Below are 27,145 nucleotides of genomic sequence, written 5' to 3'. Positions count from 1 at the left end.
AGGAGGGGAAAGGCAGGCACGCGCGAGCTGCCCGCTGGGGACTGTAGTTCCAAGGGCGGCTCCTCTGCACTCCGTGCGCCTCCGTGGCGCACTACAAGCCCCGGCAAGCCTTGCGCAGCCAGCCCCCCCCCCCCCCGGTCTGCTGCCTCTCCTCTAAGAGGCTGGCCGCCTTTGCCTTGGCAGCTGGAGAGCTGGGGAGGGAAAGTTCCCCTCCCCGCCACCGCACCCCAGCTTTCTCCCTGCTGTTTGTTTTCAAAGAGTGACCGGCTTCTGCGGTTTGTTTCTTGGCTGAAGCCCTCCAGGGAGTGTTGCCCAACTCCGTTGAGGTGGCTAAGTTTGTCCCCCACCATGCACGTCCCACGACATTGGCAGGGCTGGATCGTGTGCAGAGGAGGGGCGCCCAAGATGGTCAAGGGTGTGGATACCAAGCCTGATGAGGAACGGTTGAAGGAGCTGGGTATGTTTAGCCTGGATAAGAGGATACTGAGAGGAGATAATGATAGCCACCTTCAAATATCTTAAGAGCTGTCAAATGGAGGAGAGAGCATGCTTGTTTTCTCCTGTTCTGGAGGGTAGGACTTGAACCAATGGCTTCAAGCTGCAAGAAAGGAGATTCCGACGAAACAATAGGAATAACTTTCTGAGAATAAGAGCTGCTCCACAGTAGAACAGACTCCCAGGATGGCCATCTGTCTTCTTTTTGTTTGTTTGTTTTGTTATTACTTGTAAGATGGAAAATGTGGTATTGTTCACTTGCAAAAACCCAATAATTATATTAAAAATTAGCCCACATTTCTATGTCTTTATTATTGTTGTTGTTGTTGTTGCCGTTATATCCCACCTTTACTCCAAGGAGCTCAAGGTGGCATACTCCCTCCCTCCCATTTTGTCCTTCCCAACCAGGGGTGCATGATGCAGTGCATGCACACTATTTGAATGGGCATTATCAACTTGGGGGGGGGGCAGCTGAAGACCCTTTGGCCCCTAGGAGTTGGCTCCTATGCTCACAACAGCCTGTGAGGTAGGCCACACATTCTAGTTGTAAGGGATCTAGTCCACCCCACACCATTTCAGGATGTCTGCTGCCAGTGATAACACTGCTGACTTAAGAGCAAAGGCCCACCTTGTTTAGCATTCTCCCCTCCACAAACAGTGCTTTCCCTGCTTGTGGCTGTCCTCCATGAAATTTCATTGGAGGTCCACATTTTCTCATGGATAATCTTCTGAGGGGGCCACACAGCAATGATGGGCAGTGCCAGCAAATGCAGCCTCTGCCCACTGGTCTTCTAACTGGTGATTCTGGATCTGCTATTCAATATTCCGGATTGCCATTCAATATACAGTAAAATATCAATAAATGGGTTTTCCCCAAGTGCATGTTTGAAAGCGGGTCCTGGGTCTGAGAAGGTTGAAGATACCTGCATTTAGACTACCCTCCAGCCAGAGATCCATGCAGGCATGCAAGCCACCAGGTATGGTCACAGCACTTGAAGAGAGCATGGAGTATGCCCACTGAAGGCTTCATCCTGGGGAGAGTTTCAAGGGCCAGAGAGGCCCTTATTAGTGTTGCAGGAGAGCTGAAAATAATGCCAATATATTTCACTTCTGGCAACCAATGTGCCCCCTTTGGTTTCAGATAGTACGTGGGTAAGCAGAGTCTAAAAAGCCAGGGACACAAATTTTCATAGCCCTCCAGCAGCTGTGATGGCTCATTTACCAGAATTAATATATTTAGCATTAATTTTGGAAGTATATACTCAATTCTGACCAAACTAAGCCTCCTAGAGCAAAATATATGGGGGGGGGGGCTTGTTTGGGTCCGAATCAAGTAAACACGCTAAATACACTTCTGGTAAATGAGCCACCATAGCCGCTAGAGGGCAGTGAAAATTTGTCTATCTGAAACCAAACGGGCACATTGGTTGCCGAGTGTTAATTGTTCTTTCCAGCTCTCCTACCCCAGTATATCACCATGTTTAGCTCCCAGAAGTGATGTCCCCCCACCCCGAGGCTAGAAGTCTGAATTAGACCTAGGAGACCAGAGTTCAAGTCCTGACTCAAACAAAATGCTCACTGCATGATGTTGGGGCCAGTTGCTGTTCCTCAGCTTAACCTACCTAGATGAGGGTGGAGAGAACCGTGTACAACTCCTTGTCGTAAAAGTGGGATACGAATGTATTAGTAAGTAAACAATCCCTTTTAAACACCATCTAAGGTCGCATCAGCCATGGGTGGCAACAAATTCCATAGCCTTTTTGTGCATGCAAAGGCCTCCCTTGTGTCCTGAAGCTTCTTGCTTAATTATTTTAAGGCAGAGGCATCCTGCCAGAAAACAATTTTGGGCACATTGGGCCATAGCACATTGGGAAAGTGTGGATAAAGGAGTTCAAAACCTTGTTCAACCACCCAAAGGCGCAGGGGGGTTTAGCATCAGGCCTTGGCCATGTCGTTCTCTCTCACCTTAACCTACCTCAGAGGAAATCTTTCTAAGACAGGGTTTATCCCACTTTATCCCGAGCCTAATGGAAGAAGGGTATGAGCAAAGCAGCAAAGTGTTCCTGCAAGGCTAAGGGGAGGTGTTTTGTTTTTAGAATAGCTAATTGCCTATAGTTGCAAGGGAGAATTAATGCAGAAAAGCCAGAACCTAGATACAGGTAGAATTGAAACCTGCACAATATATATACTGACATATACAATGATACCTCAGTTTTCAAGTGTCTCGTAAGCCGAACATTTCGGTTTTCGAATGCCGAAAACCCAGAATTGCTTCCGTATTTGAACACGCCTCTGAAGTCGAACGGCTTCCGCTGAGTGTTTTTCAGTTTTTGCAACTGAACTTGCAGCCAGCCCTTTGTGCCTCGGTTTTCAAACATTTCGGAAGTTGAACGGTCTTCCGGAATGGATTATGTTCAAGAACCGAGGTACCACTGTACATGCTTAATCATATTAAATATTGACGCAGTGCAAAATTCTGTACTTTAAAAAAATGAAACCTAAGAGCTTGTGAGTTGTCTAAATACTTTTAGGGTCACTGGCTGAAACTCTGGAAGGTAGAACAGCTTACCTTAGGCAACTGAGAACAACACACATTTTCCTCCCCTCACACCCCAAAGGAAGATAGTCTTTTAAAATAAGAATAGTGAAAACTTAACATGCAAGGTAAAAGTCCTGGGATATATCTGACCATTAAAACTACCACCACACCCACTAAAGCAAGAAACCACCAACACCAATGCCTCAAAACAAATTTTTGCATCAAGGTGCTGTTGAGCAGGTCTCTAAACCTTGGCATGGTTTATAGTCACAACATTTGGAAGGTAATTTAATACCCGCTTTCACAATCTACTGGGAAGTCCCATTTCACCAATCTCTCTTTTGAAACATACCAGCTACTTCCTCTTTCATCCATGCTTGTGGCATTCTAAGTGCAATAGGAGAAGCCCAATGCTCTCCTTCTGCAAGGGAAGCTAGCAATTTTGCAACAAGCTGCATGTCGCGTCGCCCCCCTGGCAAGCAACCATTTAGCAACTCTCTTTACTAGCCGAGTTAGATTTCTCCAACCTGTTAAACTAATAGACCATTAGACCTGGACGGTGCTGTGGATATCACCATGTGAACCATTATGTTAGGTAAACAAGAACTTATAGTTCTTGACACTATATAGTGTTTCAAGGCCAGTAATTACAGAGAAAGTTAATCAGTTTGCAGCAACATGATTTACAAAAAGAGCAATTCCAACTCAAGCACCAAAATTAATAATTTGTTAAGATTTACAGCCTACACCATCCTAAAGATGCATAACAAAGGGATATAATCTCCAGCAAAACAAGTTAATGTCCATCATATGGAGTAATCTCTTGACTTTGGACTGATTTTGAGGGGCTACTACATAAGGGTTTGAATCTCCCAGGTGGATTTTCCTGAATAACTCTTGCTTCTTAGCATGGGGTACAGTCATTTCTGTCCCAAAGGGGCCAGAGGTGGTGGACCAGAACTGGAAAAGGCACTCCTGGCCACAAAGCCTACCCAGGCCAGCAGTTGGTGTTGAATCTAGGAGTATCTCAAGCTGCCAAGCTGCTCAACCTTGTCCAAAACAGGCTATCTCCTGGATGCAACAACTCAGGTCCATAACAGCTGTCCCTTCAGGATCAAGTACAAGTGGTTAGCCAACTGAGCCTTCTCCCATCCAATATCATTATATTCATCTTTAATACAGTCATAACAGTAGCATCTTGCTATCTGTTATCTCCCTGTTGCTACTGTGGCAGTTAGTCTCTCTCCATTGCTGAAGGCACACAGGTCTTATACACTTGAGATTATTGCACATTAAGTTAACAAGATGGAGGTTATTTAACATACTTAACCTTCTGAGGTTCCCCATGGTGATGGTGATGATGATGTCATTCAATGAGAGTTCGACTCTGAGACAAAACTGTTTATAACACAACTGTTTTTATTATAAAAAAATAAGGGAACATCCTAAATGGGCATTAGAACAGTGTTATTTACATTTTGTATCCAACACGGTGTTGTTGTTGTTTTTAATAGAAATCAAATATTTACAACTTTATTCAACATGATGCAAGAATGAGGAGGGGAAATGTACTGTTTTCTCCTGTTAAAAATCAAAACGTTAAAAAAAGGAAAAACAAAACAAAAAAAGGCCACTTCTGCTAGTGCTACCCATTAAAAACAGAACCACAGGAGATGCAAAATAAACAATAAAGTGCATTATTAGATGTAGTTCACTTTAGTGGATGAAGTTCCACGCTCCATCCTAAGGCACCCTGAGTACCCCGCCCCCCCTTAGCTTCATATCCAAATTGCTGTCTCACAAATCAGAAAATAATAAAAACAAAAAGTTCACCCATTCAGTAATTGCCATCTTAGCCATGTTCTCACCTGACCAACACCATTTGGGAACATTCATTTAACTGTTCCTCCAGAACAATGGCAACAAAAATTCCCTCTGAGTTAGAAATCTTCAGCCTTCATAAAGGCTAAAAGCAGCAATATCCAAAGTGGACAGATTTCTGGGCTATGCCCGTTTGTTTGCACCAGTTAAAAGTAGTCCACCGTAACCTTTGGTGAAGTGTACGACTGTATGTAGCTATTTTCCCCCCCTGTAGAACGTGCAGATTAAAGGCATCCCAACTTTTTACTCAAGTACAGCTCAAGCATTTTTGCAAATTTTAACCCTCAAATCCCATAGAGTAGGTGCAGAAAATTCCTGATATATTTTATAGGTACACCTGACTGGTCCCAGTAATTTAATGTATCAAGAGATGCTGCACTGAATATAAGGCCACTCTTGTTGGTTATATATACATACTTAACCTAGGCTCATTAAAATGAAAAAGGAACACGCTCCACTAGTTAACTAAAAACATAAGTTCATAAGAAAGCTAACTATGAGACTTAAAACAAGTTAATTCAAAACCAAAATGAAGCAAATGAAATTCTACTGTATCAAAAGTAGCTGAGCTCAAATGGCTTTGTGTTAAGATTCTGTCTTCCTTGTTTGCACTAACCCCCCCCCCCAAAAAAAAAAAAATCTGTACTGGAGAGTACTAAAACTAATCCCACAAGAAAATAAGTAAATGGTCAGGTCACTCCATTTAATTGCAACCTTAAATTTTATCTCAATATCAAAGCAAAATTGCTGCTACAACAGTCTTATCAGTTCTGTCATTGTTTGATGCTGGTTATGTCAAGTAGATAGTAGATGCTGCAAGAGCTGCTTAGGATTTCTCTTCACGTACTTCTCCTTCGTCAGCCTCAAAACCTGGATTGTCCAGGTGTGGAAGCACATCTACAGGTGGAGGTTCTGTTGTGTTGTTCACAAGATGCAGATTATCACCTTTTACAAAGGAAGGGGGGGAACAAGTTTAGAAAAAATGTCCTACCCAGTCACAACTGATTGAGTTTATATTTTTTGTGACATTTCTATGCCTTTGGAAAGTCGATTCTAAGCAGTTATACTAAACTGGCCCTTTTCTGAAGCTTTTAATTTGGGCTGTTTTGGCAACCTGGCACTTTTCCTCCCTACAAGTTACAAGCCCACTAGTAGCGCGTAAGTGTGTCACAGAGGAGCTGCAAGCACTATTGAAATTTCACCAGAGGGGCCTGAGGCAAGTCAATTAACAACAGATATATCGAGTACAAGTTTTTTTTTTAAAGGAATACTTAGCTATGTGAAGCTTTAAAGCAATACAAAGCTAAATTGAAGTTAATAGTTAATATTAGAATTGTTGGCCTTTAGAGACAATGGAATGTGCCCCTGGGGGTGAAGTCAAACTGCAGCACCAAAGTGATCTTTCTGGGGTGCAAGTGTGGGCAGTATGTCTGGAGGCCCTGGGCTGCTGTGGTCCAAAGGAAAGCACAGCAATATGCTTGGCACCAGCTTGGAAAGCCTATGAGATATTTCACATGCAGCATCTTTGTCCATTGAGTCCATGAGCTTGACAAAGTTAACTAACAGAAGAAATTTGACACCTCACTGTTTTATGTATTTCCATATAGTACTTGTGATGTAGAATAAATATTTAATCACTTTCCCAGATGCATATATAGCCAGGCAACTTTTTGGGTAGTAGTACCATTAGCTGTAACCCTGCCACCTTAATGCAATCTGTCAGTAATGCAGTATTTTAAGTGGGCACAATCTGCTAAAAAAAAAAAAAGGGAAGAGCTCCAAGGCTCATGTTGGAGGACTGAAGAGAATGCACTGGAGTTTACTGGATGTGAACCTCCAGAAGGTGGCAGCAAACACTAGTATTTCTTCATTATTTTAAACTCATGCCTGCAAAAGCTTAGGGTTCACACTCCACTGCAGATGATTAAAAAAATAAATAAATAAATCATGCCCTTTATGATTGGAACAGTGAAGTATGCAATTAATAGTGATACAAAGTGCACAACTGCTCTGCATTGGGTTGTTGTACTTTGTACTGTTGTTTAATGTTACCATAAAAACATAAGACTCAGAAGCGCTACTGCACAGCCATTAAAAGACTTACTTTCTGAAGGGGCCACTTCCTCTTGAACAGGCTCGTCATTCCCCTGGACAGAAGCGTATCCAGATGATCCTGTCTCACTATGATTATCTTCTTCGATGTGCGAAGGCATGTTAGAGGGTTCGTTGGAGACAGTGGCTGGGAGAGACTCTGCTCTCTCCTCTTCGTCCACCTGCATCAAACATACTTAATGTCAGGGAACCTCTACTATAAAGATGCCAATATTTCTAACTGCCAGCTATTCTCCCACCCTTCACATGTATCGCTGATGTTAAGCACTTTGCCAAAGTTGGGATATTTTAATGCCCCACAATGTAGCTGCAAATGTATGTATTATATATAGATTTTATGGCTGTAAACGACTGACTTAGAAGCTGGTTTGGGCAGTATATAAAGAAATAATGCAAAGTTGCTCAGTGCTGACAAGCCAGCCTGGAACACAATGAGGAGATGCATATGAAATATGCATATTCTGTTTAGTAAATTGGTAGTGGAGGAATTTGTCTCATTGCACCTTTCCTTGGGCCCAAATGCCTTCACAAACTTACTACAACAGCCAAATGTTCAGTTAAGCTGCCGCCTCCTTTCTAGAAGCAGAAGAAACCACATGATTCTTAAGCAGGAACTGCAGAGGTACCTCAATTCCCAGTGCCTTGAGTATGTCACATTTACACATGGGGCATGTCCTGTGCTCCAGTAGCCAAGGATCAATGCAGTTCTTGTGGAAGAGATGACTGGAAAGGAAAACAAATTATTTGTAATGTTGACTCAGCAGGTTACAGTAAAACAGTGCTTGCTGAAAAAGAAGATGTTTGAAGCCAATGACATTGTTTAGGAGTGGCCCAGAACCTCAGGTAAATACTCTAAGCCACACAAACACTAAACCATGAAGTGTTTGCCTTTTAGTGGTACAGCAGCATCTTATTGGGAGAAAAGAAACTGCATAAGCTTTGTGGAATTTGGGGGAAGTAGGGAAACACATGTAGCTAGGATACAAACTTGTAGATACAGAACTTGATGGGAAACCTTGGCTCTGAATAGAGAAAGGGCTCTGTGTACTCACATGGAATGAAGTGCACGCGCACAGGAGGGTGTTTTGTGTGTCTGCATGTCTGTAGGACAAGACCTAGAGCAAGTATAAGGGACCTTTGACCCTCCAAATGATGCTGAACTTCAACTCCCATTCTCCCTGGCCATGTACCATGCTTGCTAGGGCTGATGGGAGCTGTAGTTCAGCAGCACTTGGGAGAGCCACTCCTGACCCAGAGACAGCAAATATGTAGGGCAGCCCACCACTAGCACTAAGGAACTACAGAGGACTATTTCTACATTCTGCTTCCCTATTCAGCTTCCCACCCTTGTAGACTCTCGGATGACACCACAGAGCTACAGAATGCCGCTGCAGGCTCCTCTTCTCTGGTTCCTCTTTATGGCGTTCCACGTGCCTGAAGAAAATGGTTTTGCTTTTGAAAATTAGCCCTGTGTGTGCGCACGGGAGTGTTCATGAGTTTGCAATTTCCATTTCAGTTTTGATATTAATTTGTCTGCCATTTAAGGTGGTTAATCTGTCTTTAGTCCCCACTTTCAGAGCAGGGCTAAAATAGCACATGCAGAATGCTAGGAGAAAATGGACTTCAGTAATATGCAAATAGGCTGACCTGCATCAGAGCATTTGAACAATTTTTCCACCCGTCAGAGGCTTCCACCTAGCTATCTACATGTTGTAAAGATGTGAAGCCATGGTCATTTCCTAAGCATTGCAAAAGTGTAATGCAGCCTTAATGTATAGCTTCTTTTTAACAAATACTACACATGAACTAGGACGCGGGTTGCGCTGTGGGTTAAACCACAGAGCCTAGGGCTTGCTGATCAGAAGGTCAGCGGTTCGAATCCCCGCAATGGGGTGAGCTCCTGTTGCTCGGTCCCTGCTCCTGCCCACCTAGCAGTTTGAAAGCACATCTAAGTGCAAGTAGGTAAATAGGTACCACTCCAGCAGGAAGGTAAACGATGTTTCCGTGCGCTGCTCTGGTTCGCCAGAAGTGGCTTAGTCATGCTGACTACATGACCCGGAAGCTATACGCCGGCTCCCACGGTCAGTAACGCGAGATGAGCGCCGCAACCCCAGAGTCAGACACGACTGGACCTAATGGTCAGGGGTCCCTTTACTTTTTCCTTTACCCATGAACTGCTAATCTGTTAAAAACATTGCCTCTTTCAGATTTAGTTTATGTGCATGCACCTGATTAAGGGGAGTCATACGCAAGTCATTCAAGACATGTGCAACAGGTACTTTGCCTCGGGGTATGGTTTTGCTGACATGGTTTGTCTCGGTGAATAACATGGTACTCCTGAACCTTTGATAGCAGAGGCACACTAACACCCAAAAACTTACTTGTGGAATGTGCAAGAGAAAGAACAAGCTCAGTCCTTCTGTGTCTGCATTAATCGTTTTCTAGGCATGCCTCCTTCTCATGGTGGGCAATACTGCCACAACACTGCACAGGGAGTGACAGAATGATTGAATGGCATCCAATGCCAACAGCAGAATTACCTTGGCTGACTGGAAGGAAGAGAATGCAACAACACTCTTGTAGCAGGCTAGTGTGCTCAACAGAGTTTGGAAGTTACTGAGTTGGCCAGTAGCTACAGGGGCAGGTTTACAAATTCTAGGAAACAAATAATATCTGTCACTATTTAAAGGCTCTCTTTTCTACATATGGTAATTTTGTTACTGAAAATTTTACTTAAATTAAAAATTATCAAACAATTGAAGCAAGCTCTCTTATGAATTTGCAGCTAAAATATTTACCATTCTTGAGTGCACTCAAGGTTTTTTTCCTCGTTTTGGTATAACAACCAACCTACTGCCTTAATTCTCACCCCCATCAATGTCACCACATCTGCCAGTTCTTTTAAACATACTCAACCGAGGCATTGTGCCCTATCGCTGCATAAAATTGATGCTGCAATATACCAGAGATGCAAAATCATTGTTCAAAGCCAACTGCTCATATAATCCTTGGTTCCTTTTAAAAGCTTAAAGCCTTAATCCTTTAAAACATTCAAGGTCTTGGAATTAAAGCATGATAGTAAATCAGGCAGCTGTAAACCAAGTCTGAAAGTAGCTAGAGCAAAGTTAGCAGGTAAATTGTCAAGTTAGCTAAATCAGGTTCTTCAGCTATTCTGAGCTGGATTGCCATGAGAAAAAGTGGGGTCACCCAAACAAGGACCCCTGTGTTGAATTGTTTCCCTTTCCCTCTGTAAAGTGCAGTAAAAGTTGTTGTATTGTTTGTTGTTTATTCAGTTTATATACCACCCTTTATCTGAAGATCCCAGGTAATAATTTACATAGCATAATAATGATTTTTTTAAAATCATAGAAAAAACCATAACAGTCCCACTTTTAAAAGACCATAGATTGTTTAACGGCCGAAGGCCTAGGTCAGGGGTCTGCAACCTTTAAGACACAAAGAGCCACTTGGACCTTTGACCCTCCAAACTTGGGGTGGGGAGAATATCTATTAAAAATATGTAGTAGTTTAAAAAATAAAAATAAAGGGGGAAAATCTTTTTCTTCTTTTTCCTTTTTTTGAAAACAAAAACAAAAGGGGAAGAGAAAAGAAAAAGGGGGGATAGAGGGAGAAAAGGGTAATAATAAAAATTCAAATAGAGTGGCTGCAGCAGCTGTGGGGGGGGTTGTTTGTTTTTCGTTTGTTTGTTTGTTTGTTTAAAAAATGGGATTTCTCCCCTTGGATTAAAAAAGGAGGGGAGGAAGAAAAAGAGAGGGGGTGGGAGAGCAAGGCAAAAAGCCAAAAAGCAAAAAACAGGTTTTTTTTGGGGGGGGGAAATCACGGCAGGCACTGCAGCGCGCCGGCCTCAGGGCTCCGGGCCCCCGAGCCGCCCTTGGGGCCGTCTTGAGCATGTACACCGCCCGCAGCGAGCGCTGGCGAAGCACCGGTTGGCGGAGGTTTCAGAAGCAGCCCGGACGTTTTCGCCGCCACCACCCCAAAGCAGCTCTACTTCATCCTGTCGGTGACCATCGTCGCCCTCCCGTCACAGCGACGCCTGGCCCGCCTGCTCCGCCCTCCGCGCGGCCGCTTTGAAAAGGATTCTGCCCGACAGGGGCCGCTCCAATCGCCGCCACCACCTCCCGCCGCCTTTATTATCCCGACTCTTTTCTCTCTCTCTCTCTCTCTCGATAACTCGCAAAGCCCAGCTCCTTCTTCTCCCCGCCCTAACGCCACCCTCATTGGCATGCTCCCCTCAAACAGGAACAGGCATCCCGGCGGCTCATTGGCCGGACGAAGCATTGCTCTCCCGTGCCCGCCTCCCGCCTTCATCCTCAGTGGCTACCTTGGCGGTAAGGCCCCGGCTCCGAGCCTATGCGCCAAGGCGGGCGATCTGTCCTGCCAATCGGCACGCCGAGGTGGTAAAAGCTCAGCCCTCCCCACACGCTTATTGGTGTGAAGAAGTCGCTTCCTCTCTCTGGGAGTGGTCAACGTGGACATCAATCTTGGGTCTGTCCTCGGGAACCCCGAGAGGGCTGAGAAAGACCGCCCAGCTGTTCAACGTTGATGCGGATTATTCATGGTTTTTTTGGCCCCCCTTTTTTTTGCCGATAACCATTTAATTATTATTGAAAGGGCATTGAAAGGGGGCATGCCGGAGCCGCGGGAAACCTGTCAGAGAGCCGCATGCGGCTCCGGAGCCGCAGGTTGCTGACCCCCGGCCTAGGTAGAGGGCAATGTTTTCAATTGGCGTCTAAAGTTATGAAGTCATCACCATCATCATCATCATATTTTTCCTTCCCTACTCAAACTGCCAGCAGCAGTAGCAGGGAATGGGAAAAAGAAGATTAACAGGATTCAGGTGAACTTTTACTACTTTATCCCAAATTTGCATCCCTGAATCAGCAACCCTGTGCTAATCATAAAATGAAGGTATGCCTTGAGCTATGGACAAGCTGCTAGGTAGTAGAAATGCCCCTGGCAGCTGCGCTATCTGCCTTGCCCGAAAGATTCTTTGGGCTGCAAATTTTCACCATTCTGTTTTAGAAGCTAGGTTTCAACAGGAGATACGATAAAGGAAGTTACTGAACTGCCTTAAACATCACACCTATAAGAATCCTTCTTTGGGAGACACACGATGATGCCAGCAAATAACTGGACTCCTGTGCAAACCCAACTTGAGAGCTGTAGAAATATGAAATAAAAAGCCCTTACAGAACATAATTGATAGCAGGGGAGGCCCATGCGGTGCTTTCCAGATGTTGCGGGATCCAACTATCTTCACTGAAGAGAAAAGTTGTAGTCCACAACATCTAGAGAACAACATGTTGGCAGCACCCACTGATCTACAGCTTTGGAAAGTTAACACTAACCTTGTTCATCTGAAGAGTGGAGTAAAATAAATAAAAGCTTTTACAACTTCAGTGTATATAAAGGGGGACGAAGACAGACATGACAAAACAGTCAATGTTTTAGCATGAGAATGTAACTGGGGGGTGGGGAATTAACCTACTTGCATGTTAAAATTCGCACAACATCATTTGGCTTGTATACTTCAATGCACACAGCACAGCTATCAGCATCAGGACCAGTTTCCTAAAGAAAGGGGGGGGGGGAAATATCCTTGTTAGAGACCTTTGTTTTAAATAAGCATGATAGCATTCAGCAAGTGTGGTAGTCACAGAACAACGGAGTGGAAAACTAGACTAGCAATATTCCAAAACGCTATTGTACAGTTGTGGTGAGTTTTAAGAATACATTTTTGCTTCTTTTCTCCAGAGCATTAAAGGGTAACAATAGCTACAAGACGTGCTTTAGCAAAAAGGAAGACCAAAATATATGTAATGGAATCTATTCCATCGAAGCTATTTTACTTTTGCAGTCTTGTAGAGCAGTCTAGTATAAAAATACTGCAAAAACGCAAAGTTGGTTCTAAAACTGAAACATGGCCTTTCAGTGTTCCTCCTCCAAACAAACTACAAATGTTGTCTATCATTTCCACCCAACCTTTAAGTAAGGACTATTCAACAGCGTTTAAAAATGTGCAAAGCAGTTTTAACAGGCTCTTCTCCTTTTATACCTATTTGGGAAATTCATGGGCTACAAAAACATCTCTTTGCTGCAGGTAAAGAGGGGACACAAACTGACCTAATGTACTATTAATCTTTCTGTATTATAAAAAACAACTTCTGCATGATTATATTAGGAATGTCATTAGGATTAACAAAATATTTTAAAACCAATGGGAGTTTTAAGTAAGCAGTTTTATACCTATGGGGCACTCAGAGGAGCTTCGCAGAATAAAAAAAGTAGAACAAAAATTATAAAAAAGAAGAGAGTAGCTGAAGGTTGGGCTGTTTTTAAAGGTTGCCTTATATGGAAAGCATTGAAGTAGTCTGTTCTGGAAGAAACTAAAGTGTGGTTAACAGAGGTAAGTTAGTCTGTCTTCACTAGGAGAAGCCAAAAGCAGCATAGCAGTATAGAGTTGGTAAAAGGGTCTACAGACCACTGCCAACAGCCAAGCACTCAAAGAAGGTGACAGGCCTGAGAACCCCCCCCCCCAACTGCTCCATCAGTAGAAGCGCAACCCCACCCAGAGCACCATGAACCACTTTCTCCCAGTTACAATACCTCGTCTCCCTGCTTCAGTGTACGTAGCTGAAGCCGTCCAATGGCTTTTTTGGCATCTGCTTTCAGCCGTCTCTGTAACAGACAAGCACAAGGTCAACACGGAACTTGCTCTCCCATAAAAATCTATAAACACCAACTGCTACACAATTCATTAACGTTGAATGAGGTGTTTCCATAGGCAGATGGATAACTCTTGCCTAACAGTGGCAACCGGAAGATAATTATGAGCCAAGATATGCATGAAGTTTAACTGAAGTGTTTATTTAGCATTCCTAAGGAACATTGGGGTTTATTTAGGAGGCAATGCTTATTTGCCACTAAAGACTAAAGGACATCAAAAATCTCAATCACAATTCCAATGTTTTCAGAAAGCACTTCTCATTAAAGCATTAAATCAGTCCTGCAGAGATTGAACACCCCCCCCCACTTGTTTCAGAATCTCTAATCCTTGCATTGACCTCATGTTTGCTATAGACAAAACAGATGCAAACACGATCTTTTTGTTCCAGTATTAGCTTGCAATCACACCCTTGCAAGTCTCTACTGTGTGTTGAACTAAGCCCGTATATCAGTTAAACAGTCACCCACCACCCTTAGCTTGTTTGAAGCAATTTCTAATTGGAAAGGGAAAACGTGTGCATTTGATCTAATCTGGAAAGCTGCAGGCTTTTCTATTCTCTTAACGACAGGAATACTCAAGTATCATGTAGTCTGGTTTGAAATGCATGAATGCATCCTAACCACCAATCAACTGGAATATTGTGACTCTCTTCCATTTAGCTAATAAAGCAATTGTTACTAAATTTATTGCCCCACCCTTCACCAGCAGGTACTAGGGTGTTTACAACAATGTAAACATTTAAAACAGATTACACTCGGAGGAATAGGCTGGGTCACAGTTGCCACAATGTCAGAAATGAAACTGGATAGGTGGCATTCCCCTCCTCAGCCAACAGAGACTGGCAGATGAGCACAGGCAAGCTAATCAAGTAACTCCTATTGTCCTCAATTTTTGTTTCAGTAGGCCAGCTCCAATCAAAGCTCTGCTTAATTGCCAGGAATGCTACAGCCTTACACCCACACTGACCAGTCTTATCAAAGCTGACACAAACCACTCCCAGATCTGCTCTGATCGAACACAATCCATAACACAGGAAAATATGCTAAAAGAACAAGGAAGTTGTTCTCATGCCTCATTAATCTGATGCTCAAATAACTTTTCAAGGAAATAGTAAACAATATTTGAAAGAGCATCATATTAGGAGAAGCTTTTGGAAGACTACAAGATCTACTAGCAACAGGTTTCCAAAACATGCAGGCTCTGAAGTGTTCAGGCTATTTGCAAAATAAATTCCTATATGCATGCTGATGCAGTCTTCCCTGCAAGTTGCTTCTTGGTTTCTAGCACCTCCCCTAAAACCAAAAGCCATGGGTTCACTGCTTAAATTTGCTACTAACATTAACTGACTATACAAGAAGAGGTTCTTCCCTGATACAAGAAGAGTCCTTCAGTGGCATGTGGCAGAATGGAAATTGTCTCTCATTTACTTAAGAGATTAATTGTCATAACGAGCCCTAAAGATTCACATCCTTTTAGGAGGCTATAAATACTGATGAGCCACAATGAATACATTTTTGCACAAATACGCCTCATTTATCCTTACAACTCGTAATTTCAGCTAGGTTGGTAAGAAGCAAGGGAAAGGCTTAATTAAGCACTAGAAGAACCTGAATGGTAGCTAGATGCCTGCAGTCAATCACACTGCTGTCTCTCAGAGGAGTCAAACCCATTTAGGTTGGGGAGGGCACTACAAATTGGACACTTGGCCTTGGCTCCTATCATTTGAAAGATGTGGTCCCAGGAACAGCTGCTCTTACTCCTGCAGTAACTCAAAAGATACTGTTTGAGCAATCCCTGGCAAAAACGCATCAAAGAACACCAGGCATTCATTAACAGCCCTTGAAGAGCAGGTGACTGCTTGATACCTACATATATAAAAAAAGAATATAAGTTAGAAGGTAATTGATTTTTAAGAGAGGAGCTTATTACAACAAGGTCATTTTCAGCCAGACCAAACTGATCAGTTAAAAAAAAAATCACAAGGCAAATACCCTTCTCTGTCTAAAAATCAGGAAGCCTGAACGGTGTAAATTTCATCTGCCCAGCAAGCACTCTAGTCCCTGCTGTGGTTTCTATTTCCCACATTAGATCTTGCATGAATAGCATGCTTGAGAGGGGAACTTAATTACCAACACAGAAAATGCAAAGCTGACTAGGCAGGAAATACTAAAGAAACACAAAATAAGTGGGAATATTTTATCCCTTTTGACCTCTCATCATGATAATGCTAGGCATACAAAAGAAACTGTTATGCAGTTGTAGCAGTGAAATCTACCATAAGCAATCTGATTTCAGTAGAATAGAGATGTGGAGATGCAAAAAGAAAAGCCAAATGGAACAACTAGTAAATTTCCTATACTGGTGTCTTTATAGGCAAAGGAGTCCAAAAATTAGTAGGAGGGAGTCTAAGTACTTCACATCCCTATCACCTCTCAGTGATCAAGCTAACCCCCCTTGCCCAAGATTTTGGGGGCTTGTCAACTTTTGGGGGCCTATGGGTACCTTTGGATTAGGATTGATGTCCTAGTCAATTTTCCTGTCCCTATCTGCCCTGGATCTTTTTGCATATAAATTAAAGTGTATTGCAATAATTGCCAGTTTTTATTGATGGCCCCAAATAAGCTTTCCACATGTTCCCATGCCCAGCTGCAGTCCTTACTTGCTATGGTCAAGTAGCTATAAGACTACAATAGACATTCCCGGTTGTCACATCCTACCCCTTGTAGCACCCAGAATCACATCACATAAAGAAATCACTTTCCATATAAGGAACTTCAATCAAGTATTTAAACCACCTATTTATTAGAAGCACAGCTGAGTGGGAAACTGGGAGGCAGCTTGTATATTGTATCCACACTGCTTACTGGACTTTGCATGGGTGATAAAGAGCTCTAGAGAGACTACTAGACTAATTAGCAATTCCCTGCACAGACTTTGAAAATCCAAGACAACACTCTCAATGTGTAAACATCACAGAACAGAGCTAACTTGTTTAGTTAATGAGATTCAAGCCTCTTTCTAAAGTTGTATATAAAGAGGTGAATCCACCATTTAAGACTCATGGAACCATGATTAATCTTAACACAGATTTTATGTAGCATGCTGGCAGAAGTGAGTTGTGATAAACAGCAGCAACTGACCCTTGAATCCAGCGTACTCTATACACCTGAGAAAAGTAAGCGTTAACAAATGTCTTCACATGTCTCTTCAGGGGTAGGGATGTACATTTCTCCATAAACATGAGGCTATGAGAGAACCAGTGTATAGTAAAAAGCAGGGGCAAGTTAGAGCAAAAATACTTGGACAATAAAGCCCAGAAAATGCCCTGTTGGGTCAAATGAAAGGCCCATCTAGTCTAGCATGCTGTTCTCAGTATTGAACCAAAGGCCAATGACATGTGTGCATCAGAGATTCCCAGCAAGTAGAATTCAGAGGCATCCTGCTGCCATCCTGAGAGGGAATATTATTGAGGCATCCATCAATAGCCTTATCCTCCCTAATACCAGTCCAGAACACTGCCTGTAGGGCGTCAGCTGCTAAAGCAAGATCAACTATAGCATGCTGGAGCTATAGTTGTTACATCTGCTTAAGGAAGGCCAGTGTTGATTTTGCTGTGTAAATTGGCACATCCAGACTCTCCAGTGAAGAATGCATTTGAGAAACTCACCTGTCTCCTGTTCTGAGCCCTTGCAAGTCTAAGCCTCCTTGCAGAATAAAATATAAAGTACCCGACGGTGGCTGCTGTGACGATGAAGAAAGACACAGAAACAAAGAAGATGGAGTAGTTATTCATCCATGATCCGTGTTTTTTCCCCACTTCAATAACCATGGTCACTTGGTAGCCTTTTTCCAGCCTACGGAGGATTTCAATGCCTTTTGAATGGCTAATCATAATGGCCACAGTGTTTCCCGTACCTGTGAGAAAAAGACAGAGGTCTGAGTTAGATTTCCATAGCAAAGTTGAGTATTAACCAATAAAAGCCCATTTAGTATTCTACACCTTGTTCTCCTTTAATTTTAGGCAATATAGGTAAGTCAGGACAGTTGCCTTGAATGAACAACTATGGCAGGCATGTCCAACTTTCAAGAGACTTGCAATCTACTCCCGCTATTAAAAAAAACTGGCAGTGGTATACCCATTGAATTGACCAAAGTTGTTGAGCTTTTTTGGGGGGGGGAGGGGGTGGCAGGATTCCACAATCAACCACGGGGACAGGGGGACACACCGCCGCGATCAACCAGTAGATCGTAATTGACCTGTTGGACATCCCTGAACTATGGGAACAACTATACCCTCCTCCCCCGCCCAAAAAAAAAAAAAACTTAGGGCATTTTTATGGGATCTGCTCCTGGATTTGTTAGAGGGGGCACATGATTTTTCGGGGGTGGGGGGGTTGGTTGTCGAAAGCCAAGGTGGCATGTTACTGACTCTTGGCATATTTTCGTACTGTGGCTATTGGTTGGAGGGCCAGGATGTCTGATAGTTTAGTCCAGGGTAGAAAAACCTTCCCTCTGTAAAGTACACCGCAAGACTAAACATCTATTTTTGTGCAAGGTTGCTCACATCGGAAAAGAACATAGCAAAGCAGCAGTTCAAAACAATGCCCAACCAACAATCTCTGCTGGGGACCTTGGAAAACTGCAGCCATGGATCTCTCTAAACAGAAGATAGTCTCATCTACTCAACTGAGAAAAAGTGTGCTCTTTCTAATATATCACCATATAGTCTGTGCACAATCAAGGTACATGCTGATGCCTTTTATTTATTTACTGTGACATGTTTGCTTGGGATTGCTTCTTACACAGTGTTGAGTACTGTTTAATTTAAGAATGTTATTACAATTAGAAAGGTCAGCTATTGTTATGAAAGTCAAGTCATAGGCCTGAGGATGTAATCCAAGAGCGAGATGACTTTTAAAAAAAATTCCCACTGTGGATCAATAGAAGTACAGAATGTCTGAAATAGTGACTGAATTGCAACCTATCTCTGGCTGCTTAGAACTAAACTTAAGCTCAACAGAATATAGAAAGGGGCTCTTCTCTGATACATACAGAGAAAATATACCCGGTACAATAGCAACATCTAACACTTCATGGGAGCATAATTTACTGCACAATTATGACAGCAATAAACCCAGCAGTGTCAGAATAGAACCACAAAACATTACAGTTCCTCTAACGACAGTCAAAGTCAAGGCCGTCAAAAGGGTTTCAATATGTCTCTTTTCACATTGCTGCATATTTGTTAACAGACACTGAATATGTATTACCAATTTGTGATAATTACACCACCATTTTAAGTTCAAAGAATTTCTTTAAAAGTGCAGCTGTGTTAATATAATCTTTGGCTAATGTTGTTTTATTGGATTATTAAGACTAGACCTAAGCAGCTCAGTTTTATCTGCAGGTATAGAACAGCCATTCAGAATTAAACAAAGAAAAGTCCCACAACAGCAGCTAAGGTAACCGCTTCCATGAGAATGTAGGAAAGTAGGTTAGCCCAGCATAACAATTTGATAAAACATTTCCTTGTATACCCCAATTAAACTCTATACACTAATCATTGATTAAATTATACAGCATGAGGGCTAAACTATGAGTTTTGTTTTATGTTTTGAACAGAAACACAATAAATTTGATTTAAGCATTGGTCAACTGGGGACTGAAAAAAATGACAGTTAACGTTTCCTGGGACTGCAAAGCTGTAGGGAAGCAGACTAAGGAACCACTCGGTGTACCAGTTCCTTCATGCACAAAGTCCAATCCTCAACCTGCCTCCAAGCTCTAATGAGAACTGCAATTATGGCAGCAAAGAGTGGCTGGGAGGGGCTGCTGATGCGCTGCAACAGAGTTAAGGCTATGTGAAAGGACATTATCTCCCAGACGAACTTGACTGGGCACCAACATCTTTGGGAGAGGCCCTTCTCTCAATCCCACCCGCCTCACAGGCACGCTCAGTGGGGATGCAGGAGAGGGCCTTCTCGGTGGCTGCTCCCAGACTATGGAACTCCCTCCCTAGAGAAGCTAGACTTCCTCCCTCAGGTTCTCTTTCTGCCAGCAGGTAAAGACCTTGTTATTCAAACAAGTCTTTAGGTAAAGGTAAAGGGACCCCTGACCATTAGGTCCAGTCGCAGACGACTCTGGGGCTGCAGCGCTCATCTCACTTTATTGGCCAAGGGAGCCAGCATACAGCATGTGGCCAGCATGACTAAGCCACTTCTGGTGAACCAGAGCAGTACATGGAAACGCCGTTTACCTTCCCACCGGAGCAGTACCTATTTATCTACTTGCATTTTGACGTGCTTTCGAACTGCTAGGTTGGCAGGAGCAGGGACCGAGCAACAGGAGCTCACCCCGTCATGGGGATTCAAACCACTGACCTTCTGATCAGCAAGCCCTAGGCTCTCTGGTTTAACCCACAGCGCCACCCGCACTATTCCTAAAGAAAGGGATAGTGCTGTGGTGTTTTTATTGTTGGGATAGCTCAGTCAATAGAGCAATCTGAGCGTTGCAGATTTGGTCCTCACTATGGGGCAAAGGATTCCTGCTTTTCAGATCCTCCAAGTCCCTTCTGACTCTATAATTCCATGATTCTTTGTATTTTTAATGGCTCTGTTTTTATATTGTTTTAATCCTTTTAGGTTTGGGTTTTCTATTTTATCTGTGTTTCCTATTTTTATTTGTAAGCGAGTCCCAGTTCAGTAGAAAGGCAGGATATTAAATCAATCAATCTATCTATCTGCTACTCACGCATGCAAAAGAACATTCAAATGAAATATTAAATGGTATGTTTGATACAGAACTTTGAGACTGCTGGATATTCCCAAACACCTGTTCAACCACAAAACAAAAACAACCCTAGGAATATCAATTAAATATTGGACTATAAGAATGCACAAGTATTGCCACCACTGAGGCTTGAACACTTCTACCAACAAGAAATATATAACCTTGAATCTCATTCTCCAACTCTCAACGAGAAAATGTGGCCAGACTGGCAGGCATACAGCCTACCTGGATAAAAACAAAGCAATCTCTCCAAGCATATGTGAGACAGCACCTGTAATTATGTACAACAGCATCCGCTTTTGTATTCAGCCCAGATTTAGAACAAAAGGCAGAGGCAGAAAAGCAGGGCCACGTAGTCTTGCACCGGTAATAATCAGTGTGGAGGAGGAATCAGGAAAGGCTGCTACATTATCGCTACCATCCCACAGCGCTAGCCATAACACGCCGTCTTGCAGAGCACATTATCTCTCCAGCAGATGTGCACCGGGCCAAATCCTAGCTAATTGGGGTATACAATAAATCATGACTCAGTAGCAAAAGTCAGCCTCCCCTGGCAACTGTCCATCTCATAATAGGCAGAACAGCCTCAAACCCCTGCCTTTAGGGCATCCTCCCGTGGGAGGTTTGCCTGGCACCTGTGCTGGTATCTTCCAGGCACTGGGCAATGGGTTTTTTATTTTAGTTTTTTTTATCTTAGGCATTTTGCTTAGTAATTAAATTTATATCTATCCTTCCTTCCTAAGGAGGAAAGTCCTTTTAATGTTATCATTTTGGGTTGATGATGATGAATCTGTACCTAGCTTTCTGCAAAATCAACAAAGTGCACAAAATCAACACAGTACAAAATAAAAAGTACAACTGGAATAGAATTTATGGTTGCTGTTGAGCAGTTGCAGTTATTTTGCTCTTATTGTAATTACAACAGCACTGTTCAGAATGCATTGTTGTACTTCTATAGCAGGCACGCCCAACAGGTAGATCGTGATCTACCGGTAGATCACTGGACATCTGAGGTAGATTACTGGCTCCCTCTCCCTCCAAAGAAGCTCAACAACTTTGGCTCCCCTAAAAAAAGCTCAACATTTTTGCCCTGCACCCCCAAAAATGTGGCTTTCCTGATCCCTAAAAGCTCAACAACTGTGACCTGAACTCCTAAAAAACAGGGGGTTCCTCCCTAAAAAGCTCAACAACTTCGACCTGAACCCCAAAAAACAGGGCTTTCCTTCCTAAAAAAAACACTCAACAACCTTGACTTGAACCCCCCAAAAGGAGGTAGATCACTGCCAGTTTTAAACTCTGTGAGTAGATTGCAGTCTGTTGGGAGTTAGCCACTCCTGTTCTATAGCATGCCACCCTAAGAAACAGAATATAAAATTATAAAGGCTTGGCTTTCTCACTTCCTTCTTCGTGGAGAAATCTAGATGAATTGTTCTATAAAGATATTATATTAATCGAAAATACACCATTATGTGCTATGGAACAGAGTGCAGCTACTGGCAATTTTCAGCAATGGGTGATCTAAACAATACACCAGCAAAGTAATTCGTTCAATCCCACAAGTGCACAGAAACTACTCGGCTGACTCAGGTTTCCCATTACTTTCCAGGATCAGATCAAATTACAAACCAATGCATTTACAAATGACCCAGAGTCAAATTGAGGCCCAATAGTCAACATAGTGTGTGTGCACATGCCACAGTAAATTCATGCCAATATATCGTTAGGAGGCTCCAGTACCCTCAAGCTGGCAATATGAACTCATAGGTGCATTTCTAGACACGGACTCTCTTTTTAAAAGGAGAAAGAAGCATTACTGTACAGTTTTGGAAACATTGCTCTAGGACAGTTTTATGTTCTAAGGCCTTTAACACTCAAGTGTCAAAGCAAGCAGTCAGGAAGCTGCCAATACTTTCAAACAAGGTGTTACTGTTCTCAAGTATTACTTTTTCCTCCTTTGACCACCACCATCTCTTTTGTGAGATTGTATATTCATCTTTGTCAGGCATGTTTCCCTTAAGCATTGCCATGGCTACGAACATTTCATTCTGACATAAAAGTCTGCCCCAATCTCTTTGGCAAGCAGAGTTGTCTGTAACATCACCTCTGATCAGTTTCTTATTAAGGAAAAGAGTTGTTTCTTATTAAGGAAAAAAAGGGATTTTTTGAATTGTTCTTTCAAATCCAATTTTGCAGTGTTAGCATAAATTAAACCACTAACAGGTTGCGGGGGGGGGGGGACATCCAATGCTGTATTTTTCTAAGGAAAAATAAAAATGCATTGTTTCATAAAAATTAGTAACAGAGTGAATACCAGTCAAATATGCAAGTTTTAACCTTTTATTTCCACATGGAAGTCTGCAAGCAAGGTATAATTTACTAGACAATGTAAATGCATATTTCATGGGGAAAGCTAAGATTAATATATTAAAATTCAGCATTTCCCCCCCTCTCTAATTTTAACAATGTAAGATGTATGCTACTGAAAGTTGAGTTGCTGTGTTTTAAAATATTTACTATCCCAGTAAAACTTTGCATTTGTTTAAACGTATCATTTAAACCGCATGAAGAATAGTGACTTTGGTTATAAGCAATAAAGTGTGCTTGGCTTGATTTTTATCTTAAAACATTATAGCATGTTTTTTTGGGGGGGGGGTTGGCTATTGGGGGGAAAACCTCTATAGTTATTTACCCAGTATAAATGTAAAATAGGTTGGGGAGGGTTACTGAACTTAATCAAATCCCAATCATTTAAGGTATCAGATAACTTTCTGTAATTCCTAGAATTGTAGCTTTGGGGAAAGTCTAATGTTTGGCTGACATCTGAATGGTATATACGCCCAGATTTTACTGATGGTGAATATTTTAGAGCACTTCATACATTAGAAGATAATACACGAAAGATAGCTCAAGGGGCACAAAATCTAGACTCACCCTTATTCCCAGTTCCAACGCTATGTATATTGGATGATGCCCAATATTAGTCATACTTTGAGCAGACACATTGAAAGCCATGGACCTACTCCAAGTTGTACTTAGGCAATCACCTATTATTCAGTTAGCAATTTGCACAAGGTGAACAAAACTGGAGGCATCAAGTCTACTCTAATAATGGGGAGTTCTTTGGGGGGAAACTTGCCACTAAGGGTTCCTGATCACTTCACAGCAAAATCTACCTGGGGAGCAATTCCAGGAACTCATTTTCTCACTGAACAGCTGTAAAGCAGCAGGGAGGAAATAATTTGCAGCAGAAGAGCAACCATTTCCCCTTGCAATCCCCTTCTTCTAGCCATTTCCAACTGCTATGCAGCAAACATGTTTGAAATTGCCAGCAGGGGAGAGGTACATAGAAAGGGTCAGGATAAGCACCCTTTCCCATTTCAGCACTCTAGGGCAGGAGTCAGCAAACTTTTTCAGCAGGGGGCTGGTCCACTGTCCCTCGGACCTTTGGGGAGGCAGACTATGTTTGGGGGGGAAGTGATGCAAGAGCACCACGAGCCCCAGTGGCTGCTTACCTGTGTCTTGCGAACAGCAGGGGCAGGCGGTGGCAGAGGGACGATGAGCGGAGCGCAAAAGGGCTATGGAGAAGGGCTGCTTAAAATGGTGGCCGCTCGAGCGCTGCTGCCGCTGCTGGCACCAACAAAGCCAAGCCCCCTTCCTCCTCTAGGCAGGGCTGGGAGAAGCCAGGAGGATGGAGGGATGAGGTGCCGCCACCGCCGTGGGAGGGAGAGGGAAAGAACGCGTGCACTGGCGATCCATGCGGCGATTCTCAGACCGTCCTCGGGCTGGATCCAGAAGGCAATTGGGCCTGATCCGGCCCATGTGCCTTAGTTTGCCTACCCATGCTCTACGGGGCATACAAGATTGCCAATCAACACTTGGTCAACCAAGAAACTCAGTAAAACTTCAAGGCAAGCTCCCATCTTCATATTTTTCAGCCCATAGATTTGAGAGCAAAACACCAAGAAGTTCAAGAGTCTTCCTTGAGACTTTCCGCCTTTTGAACCTTTGCCCTCCTGAAACCTTAACAACACAAGCTCCGTACTGTGTTGTGGCAAGTAAGCAGGTACACCAGCATAGTTCTTAAATAATGTTGAGAGTCATCATGCAAAGACACCTTTGTAAAATGCCCTGTGTTCCTTGGATGAACGGTGGTATAGAATTTTTTAAAGTAAAATAATATATATATGATGCCTTACCTAGGTATATTCCCTTACTTTTTAGAAGGGGCCATGCTACCACTACAAAATGTGCGTTTCACACCTGTAACCTCCTAAGCTTCCAAGTAAATACAAATTTTCATAGCACTGCATTGTACTTCAAGCTTAAATGGTATCTTTATTATCCGGTGTAAATACAGTTGTACCTTGGAAGTCGAATGGAATCCATTCTGGAAGTCCGTTCAACTTCCAAAAAGTTTGGAAACCAAAGAGCAGCTTCTGATTGGCTGCAGGTTTTTGATTGTTTGGGAGCTGAAATGTGAGTTCCAAGGGATTCAGCAACCAAGGTACAACTGTACATTCATACCTCTGGATAAGAACACTGCGTGTTGCGTTCATCACGGGTTACGAATGCGCCGAACCTGGAAGTACTGGAATGGGTTACTTCCGGGTTCAGCGGTTCGCGCATGTGCAGAAGTGCCAAATCGTACATGTGCAGAAGCGCCAAAGCGTACATGTGCAGATGTGGCACTTCAGGATACATGCTGCTCATGTTGTGAACGGGGCTCCGGAACAGATCCCATTCGCAACCAGAGGCACCACTGTATTGCATTCAGTATACTTAACAGCAGCTTGGGACTACTCATTTTGGATTCAATGAGTCTGCATTGCTATTAAAGTGTCTTAAAACTATTCAGCTGAACCACAAATTATTCCTTTAACTCCCTGGTTTTTAACTAGTGTGTCATGGCACCCTGGGTAGCTTGAATAATGGTCAGGGGTGCCATGGGCAACACTGGCCTCTGTCCCTCCTTCCTTCCTTCCCTCCCTCCTCTGATGCCCTCTCGTGTCTCTGCCTCCCAAAGGCTTGTGTGGATGTTGCAGCAGCCCTGACTACAAGCTCCCCAGGCTGGTCAAGGGGTGCTTGTTGCCAGGAGTTAAGGCGGCCTCAGAGTAAGCAAGCAAGCGAGCAGGTGATGGAGCCTAGCCAGCCAGTCCTTGCTGTTGGGAATGGACAGACAAGTCCCAGGCCCTTGTGGGGCAGCACCTCTCTTTGGGGTGGGGGTGGGCGGGAAGCTCAGAGATCGGGGCAGCAGCAGCAGTGGCTGCCCAGAGGGCTCTCAAAGAGAGGGGAGAGGAGAGGAGGCTGAGGGAACCTTCCACGAGGGAGGGTGTTCTAATAAGGTTGAGAGGCTGCCAGTTCTGCAGACAAGGGGTGACATAACTGGGCTCCTGAGCCCCACAGGGGTGCCGCAGAAAGAATGTAGTTGGTCAAGGGGGTTGTGGACTCAAAAAGGTTGAAAACCTCTGCTTTAACCACCTTGAAGTAAAAACTGAAAGGTTGTTCTAGAGGAGAATCAAACCTCATCATTTTTTATTACGACTAGTGTACATATTTGAAAAATGTAGAGTAGCCAGTCTCTGCTGAATACTGCAGAGGTAAACTTGTGTTTAGGCTTTGGTACTTCAGATGGCAGATGAGGCTCACACGCTATTGCACATATAAAGCCCGGTGTCGTGCAAATGAGCCTGCTCCAAAATGTTAGCTTTCTAATTGAAGGTTTTCGGAGTTTTTTTTTAACCGAGGAGCATTCAGACATGCAAACCCCCAGCAGCAGTGTGAAGTTGTTCAACAGATATATCTGGCCAAAACCAAATTATAAAAATGGTTCATTTGACCATTAAGTAAGTCCTCAAAACCCTTTATTTAATTAATTGCTAAAAACCAAGCTATAAGTTTCCAGAGATACTCAACTCTTAAAGGTAGACAGGATTTATTTGAAGAGAAGACAAGAAGAGAGCAATTAGGCTTGATGGGGGGGGGGGAATGTTCACCTCATAATTTTGTAGCTCAAAGTAATTTGTGCCACCACTATTATCCTCATCATCATCTTAATTTATTACTGCCCTTCACCCTAAGATCCCAGGATGGGTTACAACAATTTCAAAATACAACTTGAAGCATATCTTACTGCATTGTGGGCAATATGAGCAACTGATCAACTGATCAAACTCTTACTGGCAAATTTGCCGGGAAAATCCGAAGCCTACCATATTAAATATCTTTTGGAAGACAGGTCAAATGATATTACACTGGCCATGGCAAAGTTTCTTTCAGGGGTTATAAGAAACAAAGATCATTATGCCCTAGATAAAACAATATGACTGCCTTGGTTTCTTCCATCTGTCTGTCTGGTCGTTTTAACTGTATCTAGTTTTGAAATAGTTTAGGATCACAATAAAGCTTTGAATTTGAATATAACTTTTAAAACAGTTTTAAAACCAATTATACTTCATTAGACAAAGGAGTTGCAATGTTGGGAATATAAGTGGACTACCTGTGGCCTTGCATGCATGACCCCATCCACTTCTTTCTGTGTTTCCACAATCCAAGTCTAGAAAGAAACTGCTCTCAAGCAAAGT

At 43.0% G+C, this 27,145-nt stretch overlaps 1 protein-coding gene across 2 annotated transcripts in view; it reads right to left on the bottom strand.

Moving 5' to 3' along the window:
• Positions 1-5,122: 5,122 nt before the first annotated feature.
• Positions 5,123-27,145, bottom strand: part of RNF128 (ring finger protein 128) — a 55,502-nt gene continuing 33,479 nt past the window's right edge. For both annotated transcript variants that reach the window (XM_033137561.1, XM_033137560.1), the window contains exons 2-7: positions 17,443-17,690; positions 13,655-13,726; positions 12,537-12,619; positions 7,654-7,750; positions 7,020-7,188; positions 5,123-5,860 (exon numbers count right to left, since the gene is read on the bottom strand). In XM_033137561.1, coding sequence (XP_032993452.1) covers positions 5,742-5,860; positions 7,020-7,188; positions 7,654-7,750; positions 12,537-12,619; positions 13,655-13,726; positions 17,443-17,690 — 788 coding nt within the window. In that variant the 3' untranslated portion in view covers positions 5,123-5,741. The remainder of the gene's footprint in view (positions 5,861-7,019; positions 7,189-7,653; positions 7,751-12,536; positions 12,620-13,654; positions 13,727-17,442; positions 17,691-27,145) is intronic.

The sequence above is a fragment of the Lacerta agilis genome, chromosome Z (assembly GCF_009819535.1).
Source record: "Lacerta agilis isolate rLacAgi1 chromosome Z, rLacAgi1.pri, whole genome shotgun sequence".
NCBI lineage: Eukaryota > Metazoa > Chordata > Lepidosauria > Squamata > Lacertidae > Lacerta > Lacerta agilis.
Note: the sequence above shows the minus strand (reverse complement) of the source record. Positions and strands in the feature narration are given on the sequence as shown.